The 27,972-nt window shown below is 31.8% G+C and overlaps 1 protein-coding gene across 4 annotated transcripts in view; it reads right to left on the bottom strand.

Moving 5' to 3' along the window:
* Window positions 1-23,231, bottom strand: part of mical3a (microtubule associated monooxygenase, calponin and LIM domain containing 3a) — a 79,180-nt gene extending 55,949 nt beyond the window's left edge. For 2 of the 4 annotated variants that reach the window (XM_078791116.1, XM_078791114.1), the window contains exons 1-12: window positions 22,940-23,230; window positions 14,513-14,944; window positions 13,292-13,499; window positions 12,082-12,198; window positions 11,853-11,954; window positions 9,659-9,814; window positions 9,312-9,412; window positions 7,474-7,731; window positions 7,276-7,391; window positions 4,783-4,909; window positions 3,315-3,408; window positions 1,439-1,586 (exon numbers count right to left, since the gene is read on the bottom strand). In XM_078791116.1, coding sequence (XP_078647242.1) covers window positions 1,439-1,586; window positions 3,315-3,408; window positions 4,783-4,909; window positions 7,276-7,391; window positions 7,474-7,731; window positions 9,312-9,412; window positions 9,659-9,814; window positions 11,853-11,954; window positions 12,082-12,198; window positions 13,292-13,499; window positions 14,513-14,791 — 1,706 coding nt within the window. In that variant the 5' untranslated portion in view covers window positions 14,792-14,944; window positions 22,940-23,230. Of the gene's footprint in view, window positions 1-1,438; window positions 1,587-3,314; window positions 3,409-4,782; window positions 4,910-7,275; window positions 7,392-7,473; window positions 7,732-9,311; window positions 9,413-9,658; window positions 9,815-11,852; window positions 11,955-12,081; window positions 12,199-13,291; window positions 13,500-14,512; window positions 14,945-22,939 lie in introns of all 4 variants that reach the window. The other 2 variants (XM_078791113.1, XM_078791115.1) reach the window with 2 other exon arrangements.
* Window positions 23,232-27,972: the final 4,741 nt, after the last annotated feature.

Consider the following 27,972-nt stretch of genomic DNA (forward strand, 5'->3'; position numbering starts at 1 on the left):
CCTTTTGTGACCCGCAACGTGTGACCTGTTTTTTTTTAATTTGCAAATTAACTTTGTTAATAAAATTTTATTTAAAATCAGCAGTAATTTTACACAAATAAAGTCAAAATATTGAGAAAAAAAATTGTAGTTTTGATTTTTAAGAGAATAACATAAAATCAGCTATAAAGTCAAAATATCAAGAGCATAAAATTTAAATAATTTGTTAAAGAAGAAATTTGTGATTTTTAAGTCGCAATATTAAATTAGATTGAAGACAAAGTTAGAATATTGAAAAACAGGATTATAAAGAGAAAAAAATAATAATTTGAAGTGAATAATCTTGTAATATTATGAGGAAAAATAATGTTATTTGCATGGAGTTGAAATGTTTAAGAAATATTGAAGAAATAATTATATATTTTTTTAAGTTGTAGTATGATTATTTTTAATATTTAATTAATAAATAATTAATTAAATTAATAATTAATAAATATCTATTAATAAATATTTATTTATATTTATTATTTGTTATTATTATTATTATTATTTATTTATTATATATATTAACGATTTCAAGCACCACCACCATCCCCTTGTTTCAAAGCTCCCACTCCATCACAATGCCAGAGCCATTGCTAATGTTGTTATCTATTGAAAATCACTAACTTAATGTCAGCTGGTCCTTTTGTGGCAGGGCTGAAATGCTGTGGAAAAATTTTTTTTTATTATTTTTTTTGAAAATGAACATTGTTGTCATTCTCAAAACATTTGGTCATACATCTAGTGACAAAATGGTGCAAAAAAAATATGGTAGGTAATTTACTGTAAATATTAAAATATTATTACTGGAAGCGGCAAAGAAATTCCATTACTCGGCAATTACCTCAGAGTCCATATAAAAACATTAGCCCGTTCCATCGAGTACAGAATGCACTCTGCCTCAATCACAATGCTGTTATCTACAAGAGAATCGCTAACTTAATGTCACCTGGTCCTTTTGTGGCAGGGCTGAAATGCTGTGGAAAAATTTTTTTTAAATATTTTTTTTGAAAATGAACATTGTTGTCATTCTCAAAACATTTGGTCATACATCTAGTGACAAAATGGTGCAAAAAAAATATGGTAGGTAATTTACTGTAAATATTAAAATATTATTAATGGAAGCAGCAAAGAAATTCCATTACTCGGCAATTACCTCGGAGTCCATATAAGAACATTAGCACAGAGTGCACTCTGCCTTTTCACATGTGTACATCCCCCCCCCCCCCCCCCCCCGCACCCCCGCCCCCGCCCCAAGCAGCTGTTACAGCACTAATAGCTCACAACATTAACTGCCATGTTCCTCCAAGAGGTCATTAAACTGCATTATGGCCGTGGTGCATTCACACGCGTGTATGTGAGCGGGGAAAAACGGAAGTCGACGCCCTGTTCCGCCGCTTCGGGTACAGACACTCACATGAGATCTGGCCTGTATCGATGAATGAGCGCGCACAGGGCCAAGCCGCTCTTCCATGACATGGTGAGATCTTTAACGCAAACGTTCCGATATCCGTCCGTTTGTCGCTGGCACCAGTTGAGAAGTTTACTGGATCGAGCGATGGATTCTGAAGAAGCAGGAAGAGGAAAGAAATGATAAAACATAAAACAGGACGGCACGGCGCACACGCATGATATGGACAAAAATATTTGGACATTATTCAATCCAAACACAATAAATCAGGGGCCTTTTGTGACCCGCAACAGTTTTTTTTTATTTGCAAAATAAACATTAGCAAAATTTAATTAAAATCAGCAGTAATTTTACACAAATAAAGTCAAAATATTGAGAGAAAAAAAACTGTAGTTGTGATTTTTACCAGAATAACATAAAATCAGCTATAAAGTCAAAATATCAAGAGCATAAAGTTGAAATAATTTTGTTATTTTTAAGTCGCAATATTAAATAGTTAGAATATTATGGGAATAAAGTGAAAATACTACAGAATTTTTAAATCAATTTTAAAAGAAGAAATATTGATAAAAAAAACTTATAATGGAAAATAAAGAGTAGAAAATAGTCTTAATATTAAAGAAAAAAATTTTTTATTTTTTATGTAATATTATGTAATTTATGGAAAACTTTGTTATAATATTCAGTGGATAAAGTCAAACTATTAAGAATAAAAAGTTGTATTCTACGAGAAAAAATTAGAGTTGAAATATAGTTCTAAGTTTTGGAAAATTTGGTTGAGAAAAAAATATAATATAATAATATAAATAATATAAATTATAACATGTATAATATAATATAAACAAAAAGTTAAAATATTATGGGAATAAAGTGAAAATATTACGGAATTTTTAAATCAATTTTAAAAGAAGAAATAATGATAAAAACTAAAATAGAAAATAAAGAGTAGAAAATAGTCTTAATATTAAAGAAAAAAAATGTGTTATTTTTTATGTAATATTATGTAATTTATGGAAAACTTGGTTATAATATTCAGTGGATAAAAGATGAAAAAGTCGTATTCCACGAGGAAAAATATCAAGCGCATAAAGTTGAAATAATTTGAAGATAAAGTCAGAATATTATGGGAATAAAGTCAAAATACTACGGAATTTTTAAATCAATTTTAAAAGAAGAATGTTAAAAAAAATGTATGAAAAAAGTTATAATTTCATTTTATTTCAGAAACTTATAATGGAAAATAAAGAATACAAAAATAGTGTTAATATTAAAGAAAGAAATGTGTTATTTTTTATGTAATATTATGTAATTTATGGAAAATTTGGTTATAATATTTAGTGGATAAAAGAGAAAAAAAAGAAAAAAATCGTATTCTACGAGAAAAAATTAGAGTCGAAACATATTTCTAAATTTTGAAAAAAAAAATATAATATTGCGGGAATAAATTTATTGTATTACATAGACTATATAAATATAAATATTAGGTAAAATATTCAGTATATGTGTAAAGCAAAGGTGACTTTTTAGCATATGTCCATTTCGATGGAAACATCGATATGAGTATATAATGCCCCCCCTGACCCCCCCAGTCATGCTGAGGCCGTGCCGGGGCTCGTAAAGGTTTACCACCCATGACTCCATCGCCCATGAGCACCAGTATAAACCAGTTGATAAGGAAGCTAATGAGCCATGAAGGGTCAATTGTTTACGGCCATAAACCCTAAACCACATGGGATGCGGGGATGCGGGGATGCGGGGATGCGGGGATGCGGGGATGCGGGGATGCGGGGATGCGGGTGGCGGGTGGCAGAGGATGCGAGTAGCTCGAGCGCCTTCATGAATGAACGATGATGTGTAGAACGTGAACATAATGACAACCAACCATTCCTGGCCAACTTGGGCGTGGAGGAGTTGATCACGTTCTCGATTTCGATGCGCATCTCCGTGGACTCTCCCGTGTCCATGAGATGCCGTACCTGGAAGTCATTTCATGTCAAATTCAGTTTTTGATGATATGATGATTCGACAGTCTCATTAGTGCAGGGGTGTCCAAACAGTGTCCTGTTCCCAAAGAGGGACACTCGCATATTTTGTACACCGTATTTCAGCTTGGACATGGAGGGGAAATATTTCCCCCAACGGGATGATATTTTTAGCATTTTTTTCAATTTTTTTTCACCTAATATTTTTATTTTATTCTCCTAAAATTACAGCTTTTTAATTATTAATTTCTAATTTTAATTTATTTTTTAAATAGTTGGAAAATTAATTAATATAATAAAGAGAATTGAAAAAATTAAAATTAAAATTAAAATTAAAATTAAAATTAAAATTAAAATTAAAATTAAAATTAAAATTAAAATTAAAATTAAAATTAAAATTAAAATTAAAATTAAAATTAAAATTAAAAAATAATTATGATCTTAATAATTCTAATATTCATAATTAATAGTACCTTTGGTTTAATATTTCAAAAATTAAAATTAAAATTAAAATTAAAATTAAAATTAAAATTAAAATTAAAATTAAAATTAAAATTAAAATTAAAATTAAAATTAAAATTAAAATTAAAATTAAAAAATTTCTTCTTGTAATTATGACCATATTTGTATTTACTCTTGCGAAATTACAGCTTTTTCCACGACCACATTTTCCAAAAATAGCAACTTTGTTTTACATAATATTACAACTTTATATAAATATAAATTATAAACATAAATAATAAATATATATTCCAAATGCTACTAAAATGACATTTTTTAAAATGTTTTTTATTGTAAAAGAGCAACTTGTCATCTCGTTAAAATACATCTTTTTGTCTTAATATTTTTTTTCTTTTTTCTGGTAATTATGATCTTAATAATTCTAATAATATTCATAATTAATAGTACCTTTGGTTTAATATTTCAAAATTTTAATTTAAAATATTCTTGCAAAATTTTGATCATTAAAATTCTACTCTTTTTTTCTATATTTTGACTTTATTCTCCTAAAATGCTTGCTGGTTTTTCAACTATTTCAACTTTCTTCTTTTAAATTGTCTTCCATAAATATTGCAACTTATTTATTATTTAAAAAATTAAAAAAAAAATTTAAATTAAATTATGCTTGCAAAATTCTGATCATTAAAATTCTACTCTTTTTTTGTATATTTTGACTTTATTTTTCCTAAAATGCTTGCCGGTTTTTCAACAATTTCAACTTTCTTCTTGTAAATTGTCTTCCGTAAATATTACAACTAATTTAAAACATGTTTTTTTTCTTGATATTCCAACTTGATGTTACTAAGACTGCGGGCCGCACTTTGGACACCCCTGCACCAGAGAGTGCAGGATTCTGCTGCAAGTCACCTGACTGGCTTTGAGGAAGTTGAGGCTGACGTTGGGGTAGCGTGTGGTCGGATCCACGCTGTACTGACTGAAGTTCTTGCTGACGTTTTCTGGTGTCGTCTGGGGCAGCAGACGGTAGATGCTCTCCCTGTAATGAAAACTTTTTTATCATTTCATATTCCGGGTATTCCTAAAAAAACATGTTTTTGATATCATGCCGTTCAAATTTTTAACAAATTGTAAGAAATTTTAAGATATTTTAAGATATTTTTAAAAATTTAAAGAAATTTAAAGAAATTTAAAGAAATTTAAAGAAACTTTAGGAAATTTTAAGAAATTTTAAGAAATTTTAGTTTTTGTGTTACTACCCCAACCTTCCATAAGTGGGTCAAAAATGACCCGGTCAGGTTGTTTTCTTAAAATATCTTTGTAATGAAAAATTTTTATAATTTCATATTCCAGGTATTCCTAAAAAAAACGTTTTTGATATCATGCCGTACAAACTTTTAACAACTTTTAAGAAATTTTAAGAAATTTTAAGAAATTTTAAGAAATTTTGAGAAATTTTAGTTTTTGTGTTACTACCCCAACCTTCCATAAGTGGGTCAAAAATGACCCGGTTAGGTTGTTTTCTTAAAATATCTTTGTAATGAAATTTTTTTATAATTTAATATTCCAGGTATTCCTAAAAAAACATGTTTTATATCATGCCATTCAAATGCCATTCAAATTTTTAAGAAATTTAAAGAAATTTAAAGAAATTTAAAGAAATGTTAAGAAATGTTAAGAAATTTAAAGAAATTTTGAGAAATTTTGAGAAATTTAAAGAAATTTTGAGAAATTTAAAGAAATTTTGAAAAATTTAAAGAAATTTAAAGAAATTTAAAGAAATTTAAAGAAATTTAAAGAAATTTTAGTTTTTGTGTTACTACCCCAACCTTCCATAAGTGGGTCAAAAATGACCCGGTCAGTTTGTTTTCTTAAAATATCTTTGTAATGAAAAATTTTTATAATTTCATATTCCAGGTATTCCTAAAAAAAACATGTTTTTGATATCATGCCGTACAAACTTTTAACAACTTTTAACAACTTTTAAGAAATTTTAAGAAATTTTAAGAAATTTTAGTTTTTGTGTTACTACCCCAACCTTCCATAAGTGGGTCAAAAATGACCCGGTCAGGTTGTTTTCTTAAAATATCTTTGTAATGAAAAATTGTTATCATTTCATATTCCAGGTATTCCTCAAAAAACATGTTTTTGATATCATGCCATTATTTATATAGCAGGAATAAAGTTTATATTATTTATATTATAATATTAACATTATATTCAAATATTATGATGATAAAATCAAAATATTAATCAAAATGATCAAATCAAAATATTATGGAAAAAAATAGTAATAAATAGTTTCTAAAAGGAAAAGTCAGTAAAATGGTATTCTACCGAAAAAAAAAATTCACATAAATTTCATCTTGGAAAAAAGTTGAAAAATTTGGAAAATCCCAAAATAAAACCGCAAAAATGAGCAAAGGCCTAAGGCCCAATATTAACATCATATTTAAATATTATGATGATAAAATCGAAATATTCTAAATTTCATCTTGGTAGCATAGAGTTTAAATATTATTAAAATTATACGTTTTTTTTTTTTTTAAGTACTGATGAGAAACAAAACAAAACAAAATATTATGGGAGTAAAGTCAAAATATTACAAAAAGAAAATACACAAACATTAGTTGAAAAAAAAAATAAAAAAATAAAAAAAAGAGTTGAAATATTACAAAAAGAAAATTCACAACAAAAATTAGTTAAGAAAAAAGTTGAAAAATTTGGAAAATCCCAAAATAAAACCGCAAAAATGAGCAAAGGCCGAAGGCCCACTATTAACATCATATTCAAATATTATGATGATAAAATCAAAATATTATGGAAATAAATAGTAATAAATAGTCAGTAAAATGGTATTAAAAAAAAATTGCCTAAATTTCATCTTGGTAGCATAAAGTTGAAATATTATTAAAATAATACAGTTTTTTTTTTAAAGTACTATAATGAGAAACAAAACAAAACAAAATATTATAGGAGCAAAGTCAAAATATTACAAAAAGAAAATACACAAAAATTAGTTGAAAAATAAAAATAAACAAATTAAAAAAGAGTTGAAATATTACAAAAAGAAAATTCACAAAAATTTGTTTTAAAAAAAAGTTGAAAAATTTGGAAAATCCCAAAATAAAACCGCAAAAATGAGGCCCAATATTAACATCATATTCAAATATTATGATGATAAAATCAAAATATTATGGAAAAACATTCCGCTACGATGCTCTCATGCTATTAGCAATAACAAAGGTGTGACCGATGCTTAAAATCACAGAGGCGTATTTGCTCGTAAAACATTCCCGGATTAAGGGGGCGTGTCTGAATAGCAACGACATGCGTGTGTGTGTGCGTGCAGCCGCATGTCCCTATTGCGCAATCGTTTGAATTCGGGAGTATGTCAGACCTCACCTCTCAGCCAGAACCTCTGCAGGAGTTTTTCCCTGAGCCCAGCTCTTCACCATCCACGCCGAGTCCATGGCTGCCAGGAACCCCCGAGCAATGCCGGTACCCATGGGCCAAAAGGGCTGGACCACAACATGGCATTGAACTTCAACGACTCCAATATGGCCGCAAAAAAAGGTCATGTGACTAGAATAAAGCTCTCACCTCCAATAGGCTGTCTCCAACCAGCGCCACAAGCAGCTTGTGGCCGTTGCGCTGCCGCACCATGGCGGCGTTCTCCGACGCGTACATGCACGTGAAGTCAAACATGGCGACATCGGGCTGGCCGTAGTGGTTGATGGCGAAATCCAGCGTGGGGAGCTGGTGGTTGGTGGAGAAATCGGCAGCCTCGCGGGCGTAAGACAAAAGGGCGACCTGGTCCACGTTTGCTCTGGACAGCAGCAGTTCCGTGTCCGCATAGTCCTGCAGGGATTGGGTAAGAAGGCTAGCCGTCAGTTCTTGAGGTCTACAGTATATTACAGTAGGATGTCAGTACTAGAAATATACTAGAAGTAGTAATACTGCATGGGATATTTGGAAAGAAGTGGCTAGCAACGCTAGTCAAAACCTCCTCCACCGAGGACCACATGCTGAAAAACGAAAGGATTTATTTTATTTTATTTTATTTTATTTTATTTTATTTTATTTTATTTTATTTTATTTTATTTTATTTTATTTTAATCATCAGATTCAAATATTATGATGATAAAATCAAAATATTAATCAAATCAAAAATGATAAAATCAAAATATTATGGAAATAAATAGTAACAGTAATTAATAGTTACTAAAAGGAAAAGTCAAAATAGTAAAAAAAAAAATCTATAAAACAACAATTGCAGAAATTGAAGAAAACACAGTTGTAATTTTACCAAAATATTAAAATATAAAATGGTATTCTACCGACAAAATTCTATGATGAGAAACAAAACAAAACAAAATATTATGGGAATAAAGTCAAAATATTACAAAAACAAAATTCACAAAAATTAGCTAAGAAAAAAGTTGAAATATTTGGAATATTCCAAAATAAAACCGCAAAAAATAGCAAAGGCAAATGTTTATACTAATTTGAGAAACAAAACAAAAACAAAATATTATGGGAATAAAGTCAAAATATTACAAAAACAAAATTCACAAAAATTAGCTAAGAAAAAAGTTGAAATATTTGGAATATTCCAAAATAAAATTGCAAAAACAAGCAAAGGCCAAACTTCACACTAATTTGAGAAACAAAACAAAAACAAAATATTATGGGAATAAAGTCAAAATATTACAAAAACAAAATTCACAAAAATTAGCTAAGAAAAAAGTTGAAATATTTGGAATATTCCAAAATAAAATTGCAAAAACGAGCAAAGGCCAAACTTCACTCTAATTTGAGAAACAAAACAAAAACAAAATATTATGGGAATAAAGTCAAAATATTACAAAAACAAAATTCACAAAAATTAGCTAAGAAAAATGTTGAAATATTTGGAATATTCCAAAATAAAACCCGCAAAAATTAGCAAAGGCAAATGTTTATACTAATTTGAGAAACAAAACAAAAACAAAATATTATGGGAATAAAGTCAAAATATTACAAAAACAAAATTCACAAAAATTAGCTAAGAAAAAAGTTTAAATATTTGGAATATTCCAAAATAAAACCCGCAAAAATGAGCAAAGACCAAAGTTCACACTAATTTGAGAAACAAAACCAAAACAAAATATTATGGGAGTAAAATCAAAATATTACAAAAAGAAAATTCACAACATGCCAGATGTCACTCTGCTTTCCTGTGGAAGTGGTCCAGGGACCGGGAAGGAAACTTTTACGTACTAAAACCTCCAGCAAGTGAGCAAGTGTGCTTAAGTTGGCTTGGTTAGACCGTTAGCCCGGAGTAGCAGCGAACACGCCGGAAACAATAGCAGCCCGTACGTGCGTGCGGCTTTTTTGTTTACTCGACAGTCTAAATGATATTGGACATTTCACACACACAAAGCTCTTTGATCACTCACATGCAGAATGACTCCTTTCTCCAGCAGGCTTTGTTTTTTGGCAGTCATCACAAAGTAGTGCGTGTCATCCTTGTAGTAGACGATGTTTTCCAGGTCAATACCTAGGAGAGAGCCACGGAAAAAAAAAAAACGGATTGCTGCATTCCGAACAAAGCGTTTCTGTTGCGGCATCAGACTGCTATGCCGTCGTCACCAGAGGACAAGAGAGGCAATTATGCGACACAGAACACCGGGAACATGGTCACGTCAGCAAAACCTCAGAGTTGATCAAAGCTTTGGAATTCTACGGACAAATCGGTGTGCTTCCAGATTCCTGGAATTTTGTGGGCACCTAAGTGGCCACATACCTGTCGCTTCTCTGAGGTCTTGAAAGAACTTCTGGTTGAAGATGAAGGCCACTCCGCTGATCTCTTCCACCTTCGCCTCTGCTGTCGTGTTCCTGTTGATGAAGTTGGCCGTGATGGCGATGGCCAGCTTTCCACGGAATTCCTTGCGGCGAAACCCTGATTAGATGACAAAGAGAGTTTTAGACAGAGCCGGAATATGAAAAACAAACAAAATGAGGTTGAAATTGTTGCAAATGAGGCTGGGAATGATAAAGTAAAATTAAATTAAATTAAATTAAATTAAATTAAATTAAATTAAATTAAATTAAATTAAATTAAATTAAATTAAATTAAATTAAATTAAATTAAATTAAATTAAATTAAATTAAATTAAATTAAATTAAATTAAATTAAATTAAATTAAATTAAATTAAATTAAATTAAATTCATTCATTCATTCATTTTCTACCACTTTTTCCTCACGAGTGTCGCAGGGGGTGCTGGAGCCTATCCCAGCTGTCTTGGGCGAAAGGCAGGGTCCACCCTGGACTGGTGGCCAGCCAATCACAGGGCACATATAGACAAACAACCATTCACACTCACATTCATACCTATGGACAATTAGGAGTCGCCAATTAACCTAGCATGTTTTTTTTTGGAATGTGGGAGGAACCCGGAGTACCCGGAGAAAACCCACGCATGCACGGGGAGAACATGCAAACTCCACACAGAGATGGCCGAGGGTGGGATTGAACCCTGGTGTCCTAGCTGTGAGGTCTGAGCACTAACCACTTGACCGCTGTGCCGCTTTATTTTATTTAATTTTACTTTTTTTAATTTAATTTTACTTTTTTTATTTAATTTTACTTTTTTTATTTAATTTTACTTTTACTTTTACTTTTACTTTTCTTTACTTTATTTTACTTACTTTTACTTTAGTTTTACTTTTCTTTATTTTATTTACTTTACTTTTACTTTTCTTTACTTTACCTTTTACTTTATTTTACTTTAACTTTTCTTTTTTTACTTCATTTTACTTTTACTTTTCTTTATTTTACTTTTACTTTTCTTTACTTTATTTTCTTTACTTTTACTTTTACTTTTACTTTTACTTTTACTTTTACTTTTACTTTATTTTATTTACTTTTACTTTTACTTTATTTTATTTACTTTTACTTTTACTTTATTTTATTTACTTTTACTTTTCTTTACTTTATTTTCTTTACTTTTACTTTTCTTTACTTTACTTTTACTTTTCTTTACTTTACCTTTTACTTTATTTTACTTTTACTTTATTTTACTTTAACTTTTATTTTATTTTACTTTTACTTTACCTTTTACTTTATTTTATTTACTTTTACTTTACCTTTTACTTTATCTTTTACTTTATTTTACTTTTACTTTTCTTTACTTTTACTTTTATTTACTTTTACTTTTCTTTACTTTTATTTACTTTTACTTTGATTTACTTTTACTTTTATTTACTTTTACTTTTATTTACTTTTACTTTTATTTACTTTTACTTTTATTTACTTTTACTTACTTTATTTTATTTACTTTTACTTTACCTTTTACTTTATTTTATTTACTTTTACTTTATTTTATTTACTTTTACTTTACCTTTTACTTTATTTTATTTACTTTTACTTTATTTTATTTACTTTTACTTTACCTTTTACTTTATCTTTTACTTTATTTTACTTTTACTTTTCTTTACTTTTACTTTTCTTTACTTTTACTTTTCTTTACTTTTATTTACTTTTATTTACTTTTACTTACTTTATTTTATTTACTTTTACTTTACCTTTTACTTTATTTTACTTTATTTTACTTTACCTTTTACTTTACTTTACTTTGTCCCGTACCAAAGTACGAGGTGATATGACCATACAATGACATTATGTGTACCATAGTAACTGTCAATATTCCATGTATCACAATGCGGAGATGCAGTTTTTTCTTGAAATATATTTACCTTTTTAGCATTAGCCAATATCCAGCATCTCGAAACAATACAACACATCAAATGGGAAATCTGATAAAAAAATAATTTAGAACCGTACAGTATATTAGCGCTATATTTTATCATAATAACCAACAACAAAACAGTCAAATAGTATTGAAAAACACGAGAAAGTGTGACTGGGAGTGTTTGTATTTTATTTAGGGAGTGTATGTAATACTTCCGTCCCAAACAAAAGAGATGCAGACTCGCCTGGTAGTGTGTTTCTCCTCCCGTCTGCTCCAATGATGACGTCAAACTCCAGCTCGTTGACAGGGTGTGTCCTGGGGTGAACCTCGGCCCTCCAGCCTATCCCTGTGAACACACACACAATGTGTCATCACATAGATACGTACGTATGTACGTATGTAAGTAACATCATTGCTGGATAAAGTGTTCTTTAACCAAAACATACGTTTGTGGGAACAGTGTGTGGACTCACTTTCACTCTCCTGGTCTTCGGGAGGTTCGATGAGCCCCTTGAATTCGACGTTTACATGGATTTCGATGCCCAGGAGGAGAGCGACTTTGAGCAGCATGAGTTGAAGCTGACGAATACCTACGACACAAAGATAAGACTTTTTTTTTTACACTGTTTGAGTGCATCCCATAATCAGTTCACAGTTCCACATGTCCGAAAGGAGTAGGAAGAAGCAAAGCTTATTAAATCCTACCCCTCCATCTGGTACTTTTACAATCAGTAACTGTTGTTTTTAAATTAAATTAAATTAAATTAAATTAAATTAAATTAAATTAAATTAAATTAAATTAAATTAAATTAAATTAAATTAAATTAAATTAAATTAAATTAAATTAAATTAAATTAAATTAAATTAAATTAAATTAAATTAAATTAAATTAAATTAAATTGAATTCAATTAAATTAAATTCAATTAAATTAAATTCAATTAAATTCAATTCAATTCAATTCACAGTTCCACATGTCCAAAAGGAGTAGGAAGAAGCAAAGCTTATTAAATCCTACCCTTCCATCTGGTACTTTTACAATTAGTAACTGTTACATTTGTTCACTTCCTGCTTTCCTAATATAGTAAAAAAAACATTTTTAATTTAATTTAATTTAATTTAATTTAATTTAATTTAATTTAATTTAATTTAATTTAATTTAATTTAATTTAATTTAATTTAATTTAATTTAATTTAATTTAATTTAATTTAATTTAATTTAATTTAATTTAATTTAATTTAATTTAATTTAATTTAATTTAATTTCATCCCTGTTCCCAACTGCTCTGGCATAAGATCTGGGTTTGATTCTCAGTCACTATTAATGGTAATGGTATTGGTTTTATTTCATTTGAACATGCATCAGATTCCAATTGAGTGCATCCCATAATCAATTCCCAGTTCCACGTGTCCGAAAAGGAGTAGGAAGAAGCAAAGCTTATTAAATCCTACCCTTCCATCTGGTACTTTTACAATCAGTAACTGTTACATTTGTTCACTTCCTGCTTTCTTAATTTAATTTAATTTAATTTAATTTAATTTAATTTAATTTAATTTAATTTAATTTAATTTAATTTAATTTAATTTAATTTAATTTAATTTAATTTAATTTAATTTAATTCTTTTTTTTTTTTTTTACATTCTTCCACAAAGTGTACATCAATCAGTCAACAAATATTACTCACTGATATGATCGATGGCACCGGCGCAGAATTTTCCGTAAAACTTCTTGGCCCCGAGGCCCCGGAGGTCCTGAATGGTGAAGGGCCAAAGGTGCAGCACGTTGTTCCTGGAGAAAGCGTCCCTCTTCTCCAACAGCACCACTTTGGCCCCCAGGAAGGCGAGTTCGATGGCTGTTCGTAGGCCGCATGGCCCCGCCCCAATGATCAGACACTAGCAACAAGGTTTGATATAAAAAAATCAGTAAATTATAAGATAGCTGCAATGGGGTCTTTGTGTGGGGGCGGCGTTCAAATTATTAATTTGGATTAATTCTGGATCTCGACATTAAAAAACGCCTTGGTTCTGGTCCCAGTTGAACTGGAAGACGTAGCCAGAGACCGGAAAGTCTACACTGAAATGACCGCCCTCGTGACCGGGACCCCGATAAATAATAAATCCAAGACGATGGACAGATAGATGGGTCATTGACAGCCCTGACTCTACAAAAAAAAATCAGTCATAGGAAAAAATTATAAGCTAGCTTCAATGGGGTCTTTTTTGTGGGCGGTATCCCATTGAGAGGACCCTGGTGAGGTGGGTAGGACATCTCGTCCGGATTAATTCTGAATCTCGACATTAAAAAAAAAACCTTGGTTCTTGTCCCAGTTGAACTGGAAGACGTACCCAGAGACCGGAAAGTCTACACTTGAAATGACCACCCTCGCAACCGGGACCCGGATAAATAATAAATAAAAGACCATGGACGGATAGATGGGTCATTGACAGTTCTGACTCTACAAAAAAAATCAGTCATAGGAAAAAATTATATTAAGACAATTTTAGATTTGTATAAGCTAGCTTCAATGGGGTCTTTTTTTGTGGGCGGTTTTCAAATTATGGGGCCTTGGTTCTCAGTCATAAAAGGGTATCCCATTGAGAGGACCCTAGTGACGTGGGTAGGGTATCTCGTCCGGATTAATTCTGGATCTCGACATGGAAAAAAGCCTTGGTTCTCGTCCCAGTTGAACTGGAAGACGTACCCAGAGACCGGAAAGTCTACACTTGAAATGACCGCCCTCGCGGCGGGGACCCGGATAAATAATAAATACAAGACAATGGACGGATAAATGGGTCATTGACCGTGCTGACTCTGACTTGATAGAAAACTACAATAGAAGCATAGACGGATCAAACGACGGTACATATTTGGGTTGGAATCTGGTTGGAATCTGCATGGGGGGTACCTTGGAGTTGGTACAGGCGCGGCCCTTCTTGTACTCCTTCTGGCTGGCCCGCTTGTCTAACTTGGCCCAAAGAGCTTTGGCCTTCCAGTAGTTGAGTTTGGATTTGAGCTTGTGGTAAAAGACCCTGTATTCGGTGGGCTTGACTTCCAGATGCTCGCACAGCTCCTGGAAGGCCTTGAGAGTTCCCTTGCATGTGGTGGCCTGGACGAAGCTGTCGAACAGGACGTGGGATCGGTTGAGCCCTTTTCCTCCGCTTGCACCGACGCTTCCATCCCCCATGGTCCAGACTCGCACCAGGCTGATAGGGCCCTACAACCCCCTCCCACCCCCGCCCCCAAAGGGGTCCCTGGGTCCGATACCAGCCCCGGATGATGCAGTCGGTTTCTCTCTTCAGGGGGAAGGCTCTAACTCCCCGCCTCAGGCATTTTCATTCTGTCAGGGAAGAAAGAAAAATAAACTAAGTAACTATTTTACTGATGCAAAACATTTTCCCACGACAGCCATTGTTAACCAGCTCGTATTAACTCGTTTTCTGGTGCTACAATACAATTATTTTATTTTATTTTATTTTATTTTATTTTATTTTATTTTATTTTATTTTATTTTATTTTATTTTATTTTATTTTATTTTATTTTATTTTATTTTATTTTATTTTAGTTTAGTTTAGTTTAGTTTAGTTTAGTTTAGTTTAGTTGTTTAAAAATAAAATAAAATAAAATAAAATAAAATAAAATAAACTAAACTAAACTAAACTAAACTAAAATAAAATAAAATAAAATAAAATAAAATAAAATAAAATATAATAAAATAAAAATTTTACTGAATGAAAGCATTTGGCTTCTGAAAACAATATGCATTCAAAAGAGTAATACATTTGCATCACAATCACTTCAGTAGTGATTTGTCATTTTACAGCCGGTTTTAAATTAAATTAAATTAAATTAAATTAAATTAAATTAAATTAAATTAAATTAAATTAAATTAAATTAAATTAAATTAAATTAAATTAAATTAAATTAAATTAAATTAAATTAAATTAAATTAAATTAAATTAAATTAAATTAAATTAAATTAAATTAAATTAACACCAACCATTGAAAAATCAAGAGCAATTTGCTGGAAAATGTACAACAAACAGCTCTAATCAAAAGTAAAATAAAACAATTTTACAAGAATAAACTAATATTATGAGGAAAAATAATGTCATTTTAGCAAACAAATGCACAATACCAAATGAAGAAACATAAATGAAATTGTAATTTTTGGACAATTAGGTTGGGAAAAGTTCCTAAATACACGAGGAACTGGAACTGTCCTTTGTCCCAATAGATGGCAATCACACGAAGCGGGGATGTTGAGAGTAGCCTATTTTTTTTGGATGCGCTATTTTTGATGATTTTGTTAAGCCGGTGTCTTATAAAAATAAACTACAACATTTGGATCGATCAAACCAAATGACAACTTAATGCCTCTGTGGCAATTTCGCAGCGGGTAGAAAAACAAGCCTTTCCCTGTGTGCCGTTCTGGTGACCACAACCATAAATGTAATGATGGTGTTTATGACACAGTTGTGTGAACAGGCAGTAAATCCCACACCATGAAACAGAGGGCACTGCAGCTGTAAAATGACAAACCATGCTGACATACGGAAGGATGAATCCACTCATTTCTACCATTTCAATGAAGAAATCACAAAATGGACAAGAAAAAACAGGCAAAATTTGCCAAAATGTATACCGCATTTTCTGGACTATAAGTCGCTCAAAAATGCATAATTAGGTAGAAAAAAACATACATAAGTCGCTCCAGAGTACAAGTCGCACAAGGTCAAAAATGCATAATTAGGTAGAAAAAAAACATACATAAGTCGCTGCATAGTATAAGTCGCACAAGGCCAAAAATGCATAATTAGGTAGAAAAAAACAAACATAAGTCGCTCTGGAGTATAAGTCACACAAGGCCAAAAATGCATAATTAGGTACAAAAAAACAAACATAAGTCGCTCTGGAGTATAAGTCACACAAGGTCAAAAATGCATAATTAGGTACAAAAAAACATATATAAGTCACTCCGGAGTACAAGTCGCACAAGGCCAAAAATGCATAATTAGGTAGAAAAAACACATACATAAGTCGCTCCGGAGTATAAGTCGCACAAGGCCAAAAATGCATAATTAGGTAAAAAAAAAACATACATAAGTTGCTCCGGAGTATAAGTCGCACAAGGCCAAAAATGCATAATTAGGTAGAAAAAAACATACATAAGTCGCTCTGGAGTATAAGTCGCACAAGGCCAAAAATGCATAATTAGGTAGAAAAAAACATACATAAGTCGCTCTGGAGTATAAGTCGCACAAGGCCAAAAATGCATAATTAGGTAGAAAAAAACATACATAAGTCGCACAAGGCCAAAAATGCATAATTAGGTAGAAAAAAACATACATAAGTCGCTCTGGAGTATAAGTCGCACAAGGTCAAAAATGCATAATTAGGTAGAAAAAAACATACATAAGTCGCACAAGGCCAAAAATGCACAATTAGGTAGAAAAAATCATATATAAGTCGCTCCAGAGTATTAGTCACACAAGGCCAAAAATGCATAATTAGGTAGAAAAAAAACATACATAAGTCGCTCCAGAGTATAAGTCGCACAATACCAAAAATGCATAATTAGGTAGAAAAAAACATACATAAGTCGCTCTGGAGTATAAGTCGCACAAGGCCAAAAATGCATAATTGGGTAGAAAAAAACATACATAAGTCGCTCTGGAATATAAGTCGCACAAGGCCAAAAATGCATAATTAGGTAGAAAAAAACATACATAAGTCGCTCTGGAGTATAAGTCGCACAAGGCCAAAAATGCATAATTAGGTAGAAAAAAACATACATAAGTCGCACAAGGCCAAAAATGCATAATTAGGTAGAAAAAAAACATACATAAGTCACTCCAGAGTATAAGTCGCACAATACCAAAAATGCATAATTAGGTAGAAAAAAACATACATAAGTCGCTCTGGAGTATAAGTCGCACAAGGCCAAAAATGCATAATTAGGTAGAAAAAAACATACATAAGTCGCTCTGGAGTATAAGTCGCACAAGGCCAAAAATGCATAATTAGGTAGAAAAAAACATACATAAGTCGCACAAAGCCAAAAATGCACAATTAGGTAGAAAAAAACATACATAAGTCGCTCTGGAGTATAAGTCGCACAAGGCCAAAAATGCATAATTAGGTAGAAAAAAAACATACATAAGTCGCTCCGGATAATAAGTCGCACAAGGTAAAAAATGCATAATTAGGTAGAAAAAAACATACATAAGTCGCTCTGGAGTATAAGTCGCACAAGGTCAAAAATGCATAATTAGGTAGAAAAAAACATACATAAGTCGCACAAGGCCAAAAATGCACAATTAGGTAGAAAAAAACATACATAAGTCGCTCCAGAGTATAAGTCGCACAATACCAAAAATGCATAATTAGGTAGAAAAAAACATACATAAGTCGCTCCGGAGTATAAGTCGCACAAGGCCAAAAATGCACGATGGACGATGCGGACCGCTAACCGCCGCCGTCATGCTAGCACCAATTTGTTTTAACAGGCTAAACTACTGGAGAGCATAGCTCAAGCTAAATGGATAATTTAGCTAATGAAGCTAATGGATAATAAAAGACACAGCAAAAAGGCAGAGAGAGGCCGACAAAGTGTGTGATGAAATTGTGATCATTTTAATTCCCAGCAGCGGGAGGAGGATGTCGGCTGTTTAATTTCATCAATAGTCTTTCTGTGTGAACAAATATTATTTTCTCTTTACATGCTAGTGTGTGCTAAAGCTAAATGACGCTAAATGAAAGGTGACAAATAAACATAACATTGTTTCTGTTGCTACCAGTAGCACCAGAATACAACGACAAAATGTTTATCTACCACAGTGTCCAAAATAGCTGAGATGACTGCGGTGTGCTTTGGTGTGTATCCTTAAATGGCATTGTGTCCCGCCGGGCTGATGCCGCCAGGGCGCCCAACAGGGGGGGACTCTCTCTTCCCGCACCTCTCAGCTAACGGTCGAAAAATTCCAAGCAGGCGCGGCAGCTTATAAAAGTTGCATATTTTCACAGAAGGAGAGGTTTTAGCGGAATATTAGGGCCATAAAATGTGCTCACGGCTACACCCAGTTGTACAGTTGAAGTATTAATGCAACCATGACTGTAGTCTATTTATACACTTCCTGTACTAGGTCACACTAACGAAGTGGGACTCTCAAGGACTTTGTATTTAGGCAAGTAAAACAGTGAAAAATACACAATTTGCTCAAAAAAAATTTTTTTACAAATAGGCTAGTATATGAATATTTCATAGTCGCGGATATAGCAGCATATTTTAAACCAGGGGTCTCAAATTCAATTTACCTAGGGGTCACTAGAGCTAGGGTCTGGGTGATACTGGGCCGCATCAGTTTTTCCAAAAAAAAAAAAAAAAACGCATTTATTAAAAACAGAAAAATATACAAACTTTTTCAGTGATTTGGTTCCGATTTTCCGATGTTCCCAAATATCTTAATTTTTATTTTTCTGCACAAAATAAAATGAAAAATAAATAAATCATGAATAAAGAAAATCAATCAATCAGTAATAAATAAATATAATAATAATAATAAAACGGCAAATAATAAAAACTTAAGAAACCACATATAGTTGGTGGGTAGACAATTTTTTTTTTTTTGGTTACCTTTTTGAAACATCTTATATCAGCATTAAATATGTATTTTTGTCATAGTAAATAAAATGAAATGCAAAAATCCTTATTATTATTATTATTATTTTTCTTGCTTTTTTTGTGTGTGGTCTTGACAATGACTGGACTAGGTTCTACTTTTTCAGCTATTTTTATTTTTATTTTTATTTTTATTTTTATTTTTATTTTTATTTTTATTTTTATTTTTATTTTTATTTTTATTTTTATTTTTATTTTTATTTTTATTTTTATTTTTATTTTTATTTTTATTTTTATCTGATGCCCGTAAAGTAAAGCTTTGAAGCCAGTCCCTCTTATACCTTTAACAGGTTGTGATGTAACCAACAGAGTAAAAAAAAAATTTTTTATTTTTATTTTTATTTTTATTTTTATTTTTATTTTTATTTTTATTTTTATTTTTATTTTTATTTTTATTTTTATTTTTATTTTTATTTTTATAAATAAAATGAAATGCAAAAATCCTTATTATTATCCTTATTATTTTTCTTGCTTTTTTTTTGTGTGTGGTCTTGACAATGACCGGACTAGGTTCTACTTTGTCGGGTATAGTGTCTGATTACACATCCCCGTTCAGTGTGAACCGAGGACTGGAGTGTCCGGGTAACCGGAGCCATGTAACCGTGCCTCTGCACCCTTCCAGGGAGTCAATGCAAACGAACAAGACAGCGGTCTACTTCCATGAAAGATGTAGGGAGCAAGCGGCGTGTGCTATTGATAGCATAGCATAGCGTAGCGGGGCTGTGTGTCAGTGTTCCAGCATGCTTCCTTCATTCCTCTTGTGGTTCAGGCATTTTTGGTTGCATAGTTGTCATGCCTGCTTTGCTTTTTATGAATGACACGCGCTGATTTAGACATTTTGTTTATGATTATGACTGTTGTAAGCAGTCTTCTAATTGAGTATATTTGCATATTCATAGTCAGCCTGTGTGTTAATGGGACACTAAGAGATTTTTATTTTTATTTTTATTTTTATTTTTATTTTTATTTTTATTTTTATTTTTATTTTTATTTTTATTTTTATTTTTATTTTTATTTTTATTTTTATTTTTTCTATTTTTTTGACAGTTTGAAATGGAAATTACACATGTGTAATGGTAATGGTAATGGTTTTATTTCATTTGAACATGCATCAGATTACAATTGAGTGCATCCCATAATCAGTTCCCAGTTCCACATGTCCAAAAGGAGTAGGAAGAAGCAAAGCTTATTAAATCCTACCCCTCCGTCTGTTACTTTTACAATCAGTAACTGTTACATTTGTTCACTTCCTGCTTTCCTAATATAGTTTAAGTTGTTTTTAATTTAATTTAATTTAATTTAATTTAATTTAATTTAATTTAATTTAATTTAATTTAATTTAATTTAATTTAATTTAATTTAATTTTTGTTTTTAGCCTTATGTATTATTATTTTAGCTGTTTCAATATGAACTATATCAGCAAGTTGAAGTATTTGTGATTTTACAAATAAGGAGTTAGTATGTTCTCTGTCGGCGGCATTATGAATTATCCTTACTGGCCTTTTTTTGCAGTACATTTAGCAATTTTTTTTTTTCTAAATGTTGCGGACCAAACCGATTTTGGTCTGTCTAGTGGCCAACTGAATATTCGATTAATCGAAAAACAGGCTTCAGATGACTCTACAAAGAAAATAATCATGCCTTGCAGCAATAGCATAATGTAAATAAATACTAGCATTTATGGTTTGTTTTTATTATTCTACGTAACGGTCTATTTATTATCGTTAGTGGGAGTCTCTTGAGGATGAACGATGCAAAGTAAAAGTTCATTAGTCATCACCAAGCTTCTGATGAGTAAAACCACAGCAACAAATTTCTGGGCGGAATCTAACAGTTGGGATACTTCCAGCTGGGTTATGACCTTCATTGGCCGTCTTTTTTCTGTATCCTGTCATCTCACGGCTGCCAATTCCACTGCTTTTTGTAGCCCGGTGGGGGCTGACTCAACTGGAAGTCATTCCGGCCCTGATAGACAACCAGAAATTGGTTCAAGTGAGTCAGGGTTTTGCATAATGACCGCTTGGATCTGCATGAGCCAGTGATGGCGTCGACTTATCGAGATCAATCTGGAATCTGGACGAGGGATGCATCTTGGGAAAACAATTAGGATGGAGGCAGTTTAAAAAGGAATACTGGAAAATTCAACAACTAAACTAAACTAAACTAAACTAAACTAAACTAAACTAAACTAAACTAAAATAAAATAAAATAAAATTTCCTCCCACATTCCAAAACCATGCTAGATTAATTGACTCCAAATTGTCCATAGGTATGAATGTGAGTGTGAATGGTTGTTTGTCTATATGTGCCCTGTGATTGGCTGGCCACCAGTCCAGGGTGTACCCCGCCTCTCGCCCCACAGACAGCTGGGATAGGCTCCAGCACCCCCCGCCACCCTCGTCAGGAAAAAGCGGTAGGAAATGAATGAATGAATGAATGAATAATAATAATAATAATAAATAAAATAAAATACTGGAAAATTAAACTAATAAAATAATAATAATAAATAAAATAAAATAAAATAAAATAAAATAAAATAAAATAAAATAAAATAAAATAAAATAAAATAAAATAAAATAAAATTTCCTCCCACATTCCAAAAACATGCTAGGTTAATTGCCGACTCCAAATTGTCCATAGGTATGAATGTGAGTGTGAATGGTTGTTTGTCTATATGTGCCCTGTGATTGGCTGGCCACCAGTCCAGGGTGTACCGCGCCTCTCGCCCCACAGACAGCTGGGATAGGCTCCAGCACCCCCCGTGACCCTCGTCAGGAAAAAGCGGTAGAAAATGAATGAATGAATGAATAATAATAATAATAATAAATAAAATAAAATACTGGAAAATTAAACTAATAATAAAATAAAATAAAATAAAATAAAATAAAATAAAATAAAATAAAATAAAATAAAATAAAATAAAATAAAATAAAATAAAATAAAATAAAATAAAATAAAATAAAATAAAATAAAATTCCATGCATTTCCGATGCCGCTTATGCTGGAACCTATCCCATCTGTCTTCAGGCGAGAGTCAGGGTACAACCTGGACTTGTAGGGGGCCGCAGAAGTTTTTTGTTTTTAATAAATGCATTTTTTTTTTTTTTTTTGGGAAAACCTGATGCGGCCCAGCCTTGCCCAGACCCTAGCTCTAGTGGCCCCCCAGGTAAATTGAGTTTGAGACCCCTGTCGTAAACAAAAGCTAAACCATTTTGTATAAAAATGCATTGAATGCAATCACTGCATGCAAATGTATATATTTACTGTACTGTATAGTACTTCCAGCAATAAAACAACTCAAGTCATGCAAAATATCCAACAATACCATTATGGAATTAATACGAATAATAAGAATAATAAGAAAATAAGCATTTATCCCTTGGTAAAGCCACCCTGACTGAAAATAATACCGCAGCCAGTCAAGGACTTCCATGCTAACCCAACCCGTCCCGTTTGAGAACAGCCGACTAGCAAACACTAACATGTAGCATTATTATTTTTTTAATAACAATAACAATTTAATGGCATTGTCGTTGGTGGAGCTTATGAATTAAACACACCGTGACGTCTGCGAACGTGTTCGAATCCCAGGAAACCTGGAAGAATGTTTACTTACTAGTCAATCTGCGGGTGCGAAAAGACGTAATCTTACCTTGTGTGATTATAATCCACTCATTCGTAGCGTAGCGTGGGAGAAGCCATTTTTTTGCTAGTTAGTCCACGTTTAACTTCGCAAAAAAAGAAAGGAAAAAAGCCACAATGTGAATGAACGAAGCAAAAGGAGGCCAAGAGGCGCAAGCTAAAACAGGCGCAGAGGAGAGAAGGCGCAACTTGAAACTGACAAGAGGAGGATCGGTCGAAACCATCGCGGCGGCAAGGTGGGGGGTGACGGATTAAAGGTAGACAAAACAAAACGTCATCAGACTATTACAGATTATTTAAACGTCATTGGGATGACAACTCCGACTCCAATAAGATGTACTTTTGACGTTAGCATGAACCGAAATGCTCTACACACTCACGTTTTATTTTAAAGATAAAAATTCCTACACCCGCATATTTCATTGGAGCGGACCGACATGGTTTAACATCCTTTAATCCGATTGGTCCATTACAGCGTGACGTAGCAGCGCTGCTGCCCACGAGGACAATTAAAGGAAAATACCACAATAATAAAATTAATAACAGTGTTAATAATAAGATACTTTAAATAGTTTTCAGTATTATTTTGACACAATATTGAAAACATTGTGAATGTATAAAAATAGTGTTTGATATAACAATGATAATAATATAAAAAATAATAGTAATAGTAAATCATAGTAAATAGTAAAAATAGTAAAAATAATAACAGTATTAATAATAATATACTTTAAATAGTTTTCATCATTATTTTTACACAATATTGAAAAATAGTGTTTGATATAACAATGATAATAATAATATAAAAAAATAATATTAAAAGTAAATAATAATAGTAAATAGTAAAAATAATAACAGTATTAATAATTAGAAAATTGAATAGTTTTCAAAAAGACATTAGCATTATTTTCACACAATATTGAAAAAATAGTGAATGTATAAAAATAGTGTTTGATATAACAATGATGATAATAATAATATAAAAATAATAGTAAAAAAATAATAGTAAATAATAATAGTAAATAGTACAAATAATAAAATAATAACAGTATTAATAATAAGATACTTTAAAGTTTTCAGCATTATTTTTACACAATATTGAAAATATTGTGAATGTATAAAAAATAGTGTTTGATATAACAATGATGGAAATAATAATGTGAAAAATAATAGTAATAGTAAATAATAATAGTAAATAGTAAAAATAATAACAGTATTAATAATAAGATACTTTAAATAGTTCTCAAAAAGACATAAGAATTATTTTTACACAATATTGAAAACATTGTGAATGTATAAAAATAGTCTTTGCTATAACAATGATGATAATAATAATTTAAAAAATAATAGTAATAGTAACTAATAATAGTAAATAGTAAAAATAATAGTAAATAATAATTTTTAAAAAGTGTTTTTATTTTTCCTTGTGATATGATGCAACAAATAACACATTGGCCATTATTATTAGGTATTAAATAAATTTTATAAAATAAGTATATAAAATATTTAATATATTATATAATATATATAAAATAAAGAAGTGTCACCTATCTGTTTGTAGCACACAGAAGCTCTGATATTATGATACTGATACTACAGAAAAATTGGATATTACTCCCAGCAACCACCCAGGAGTCCAGATATTAAATTCAGATGACATATATAAAGCGATAATAAAAGATTATGGTCATAAACGTGCTGGCTGCTTCCAGGGAAAAGGTCATGCGAGTGTCCTGACTGCGGCTTGGGATGAGCTACAGCAGTACAAGATGCTATGTGATGCAATTAAGACGATGATAGTAATTATTATTATTATTTTATTATTATTATTATTATTATTATTATTATTACTAACGGCATCTACTAAATTACTAAATGAGTCGCTTGGGACCGCAGTGTACTTCCGGCATCAGCGTTGACATCACAGCATGCAAATATGGACATGAATCTTGGACATTTTTCATAGCTTACGTTAGCATAAGAATGTTATAGTGTTAAATACAACAAGATACTGCAAGTACTACATGTTATCATCAATGTACTTGTTCTTGTATGATCATAACAAATAATAAAATGTTGTTACAGGGGTTTTTTTTAGGGCTTTGTAGTTGAAATAGGCGTGTTCCAATGATGTGCATAATTAGCTAGCCTGTATTATTATTATTATTATTATCATTATTGTTATTATTATTATTCATTTATTCATTTTCTACCGCTTATCCTCACGAGGGTCGCCGGCGTGCTGGAGCCTATCCCAACTGGTCGCCAGCTAATCACAGGGCACATATAGACAAACAACCATTCACACTCACATTCATACCTATGGACAATTTGGAGTCGCTAATTAACCTAGCATGTTTTTTTGGAATGTGGGAAAAAAACATTACATAAAAAAAACTCCACACAGAGATGGCCGAGGGTGGAATTGAACCCGGGTCTCCTAGCTGTGAGGACTAGACCTTCGTGCTGCCTTGTATTATTATTATTTTATTATTATTATTATTATTATTATTATTCATTCATATATTTTCTACCGCTTATCCTCACAAGGGTCGCCGGCATGCTGGAGCCTATCCCAGCTGTCTTCAGACAAGAGGCGAGGGGTACACCCTGGACTGGTGGCCAGCCAATCACAGGGCACATATAGACAAACAACCATTCACACTCACATTCATACCTATGGACAATTTGGAGTCGCTAATTAACCTAGCATGTTTTTTTTTGGAATGTGGGAAAAAAATCGGAGTACCCGGAGAAAATTCACACATGCCGAGGGTGGAATTGAACCCGGGTCTCCTAGATGTGCTAACCACTCGACCTTCGTGCAGCCCATTATTATTATTATTTTTTTTTTAGCTAGCTCGTATTAACTCCTTTCTGGTGTTAGAATGTCCAAAAAAATGGAAATAAATATGTGTTCATGTTTCACATAAGGATTGGGAATGATGGACAATATTCCCCCAGAAGTGCACTTCTACATCTATATAAGGTATTCCTTCATAACATAATTCCTAAGTTGTTGTTATTGCTCTTATACGCACACGTGTTTCGTAAGGTTAGCACAACCTGAGCAATGAGCGGTAATCCCGTCGCCGTGACAACGACAATGCTAAAAAAAAATGCTAAAAATATTAGCGTGAGCTGCTGCACACTTCCCAACACTCGGTTGCCAGTTTTTGCCACATGATGGCCGTGATGAAGCGGCGAAAAGGTGATGGCGGGGCTAACAAAGGAATCGACATGATGTCATTCCTGAAATCTGTCACAAGTCACATGACCAAGCACGCTTGGCGATGCTCGCCGTTTGGAGAACGAGGAGAGTAAAAAAAATAAATAAGTACTTACGGTCGTGACGGGAAGACATTAGGAAGATTCCTGCTGGGATTTTGTCCTCCGTGTGTTTCCCCCCCCCCCTCCTTCTTCTTCTTCTTCTTCCGTGCTCCTCACCACAGCGAGATGCTGCCTGGACCGGCACTGGTTGTCATGGCGACCAAACCAAGAGGTGATAAACACGTGATCGTGTTTCTCTGCATGCTGATTGGCCGCACGCATCAGCGGCAGGGAGAGAGAAGAGAAGGGGGGGGGGGGGTTGTGATGTCACACGCCCACCCGTTCACAAAATGGGAGGGGTCACTGAAAGAACGCAGACACAATAGGTGTTTTTTTTTAAAAAGGGCGGGGTTGAGTCTGGGATCATTTTGTTTGACCGACCGACTGACTGACTGACTGACTTAGCGGCAGGCTAACTGCTGAGTCACGGCTAATAACTCATCTAGCTGTGCAAAGATCCAAAAATTTTTGCATGCAAAAATGCAAAAATCCAAAATGGCAGAAATGTTTCTGTCATGCAAAAATAAAAAAAATGCAAAAATGCCAGAAATGTTTCTGTCATGCAAAAATCAAAAATGCAAAAATCCAAAATGGCAGAAATGTTTCTGTCATGCAAAAATGCAAAAATCCAAAAATGCCAGAAATTTTTCTGTCATGCAAAAATGCAAATATGCAAATATGCAAAAATGGCAGAAATGTTTCTGTCCTGCAAAAATAAAAAAATGCAAAAATGCCAGAAATGTTTCTGTCATGCAAAAATCAAAAATGCAAAAATCCAAAATGGCAGAAATGTTTCTGTCGTGCAAAAATGCAAATATGCAAATATGCAAAAATGGCAGAAATGTTTCTGTCATGCAAAAATCCTAAAATCCAAAAATGGCAGAAATGTTTCTGTCATACAAAAATGCAAAAATGCAAAAATCCAAAATGGCAGAAATGTTTCTGTCATGCAAAAATCCAAAAATGCAAAAATCCAAAATGGCAGAAATGTTTCTGCCTATCCCTAAACATTATTTGGGATGTAATCATGTTTATTTATGACTGCATCATTTTAATATCCCACTTTAAATAAACCTTGGTAAGTTAGAACTTTTTTATTTCTGCTGAATTTTTCAACTACTTCAAAGTTTTTCTTGTATTTCTATGTTTTTGTCCATTTTTTTCTCTTCATATTATTACTTTATTCTCATAAAATTACATTTATTAAAAATTCTGCTGAATTTTCCAACTACTTCAAAGTTTTTCTTGTATTTCTACGCTTTTACCCATTTTTTTCCTCTTCATATTTTCACTTTATTATTTCACATAAAAACAATTTTTTTAATTTCTGCTGAATTTTTCAACTACTTCAAAGTTTTTCTTGTATTTCTATGTTTTTGTCCATTTTTTTTCTCTTCATATTATTACTTTATTCTCATAAAATTACATTTATTAAAAATTCTGCTGAATTTTCCAACTACTTCTAAGTTTTTCTCGTATTTCTACACTTTTGCCCATTTTTTTCTCTTCATATTTTCACTTTAATATTTCACATAAAAATATTTTTTTTTAATTTCTGCTGAATTTTTAAACTACTTCAAAGTTTTTCTTGTATTTTTATGCTATTTCCACTTTATTCTTGTAACATTATTAATTTTTCCTCAACTAAATTTTCCAAAAATTATAACTTTATTTGTTTTGTTTGTTTGCAGGCTTTTTTTGCAATTTTTTTTT

The sequence above is a fragment of the Doryrhamphus excisus genome, linkage group LG6 (genome assembly GCF_037039965.1).
Source record: "Doryrhamphus excisus strain RoL-2023G ecotype Guam linkage group LG6, RoL_Dexc_Guam_v1.1, whole genome shotgun sequence".
Lineage (NCBI taxonomy): Eukaryota > Metazoa > Chordata > Actinopteri > Syngnathiformes > Syngnathidae > Doryrhamphus > Doryrhamphus excisus.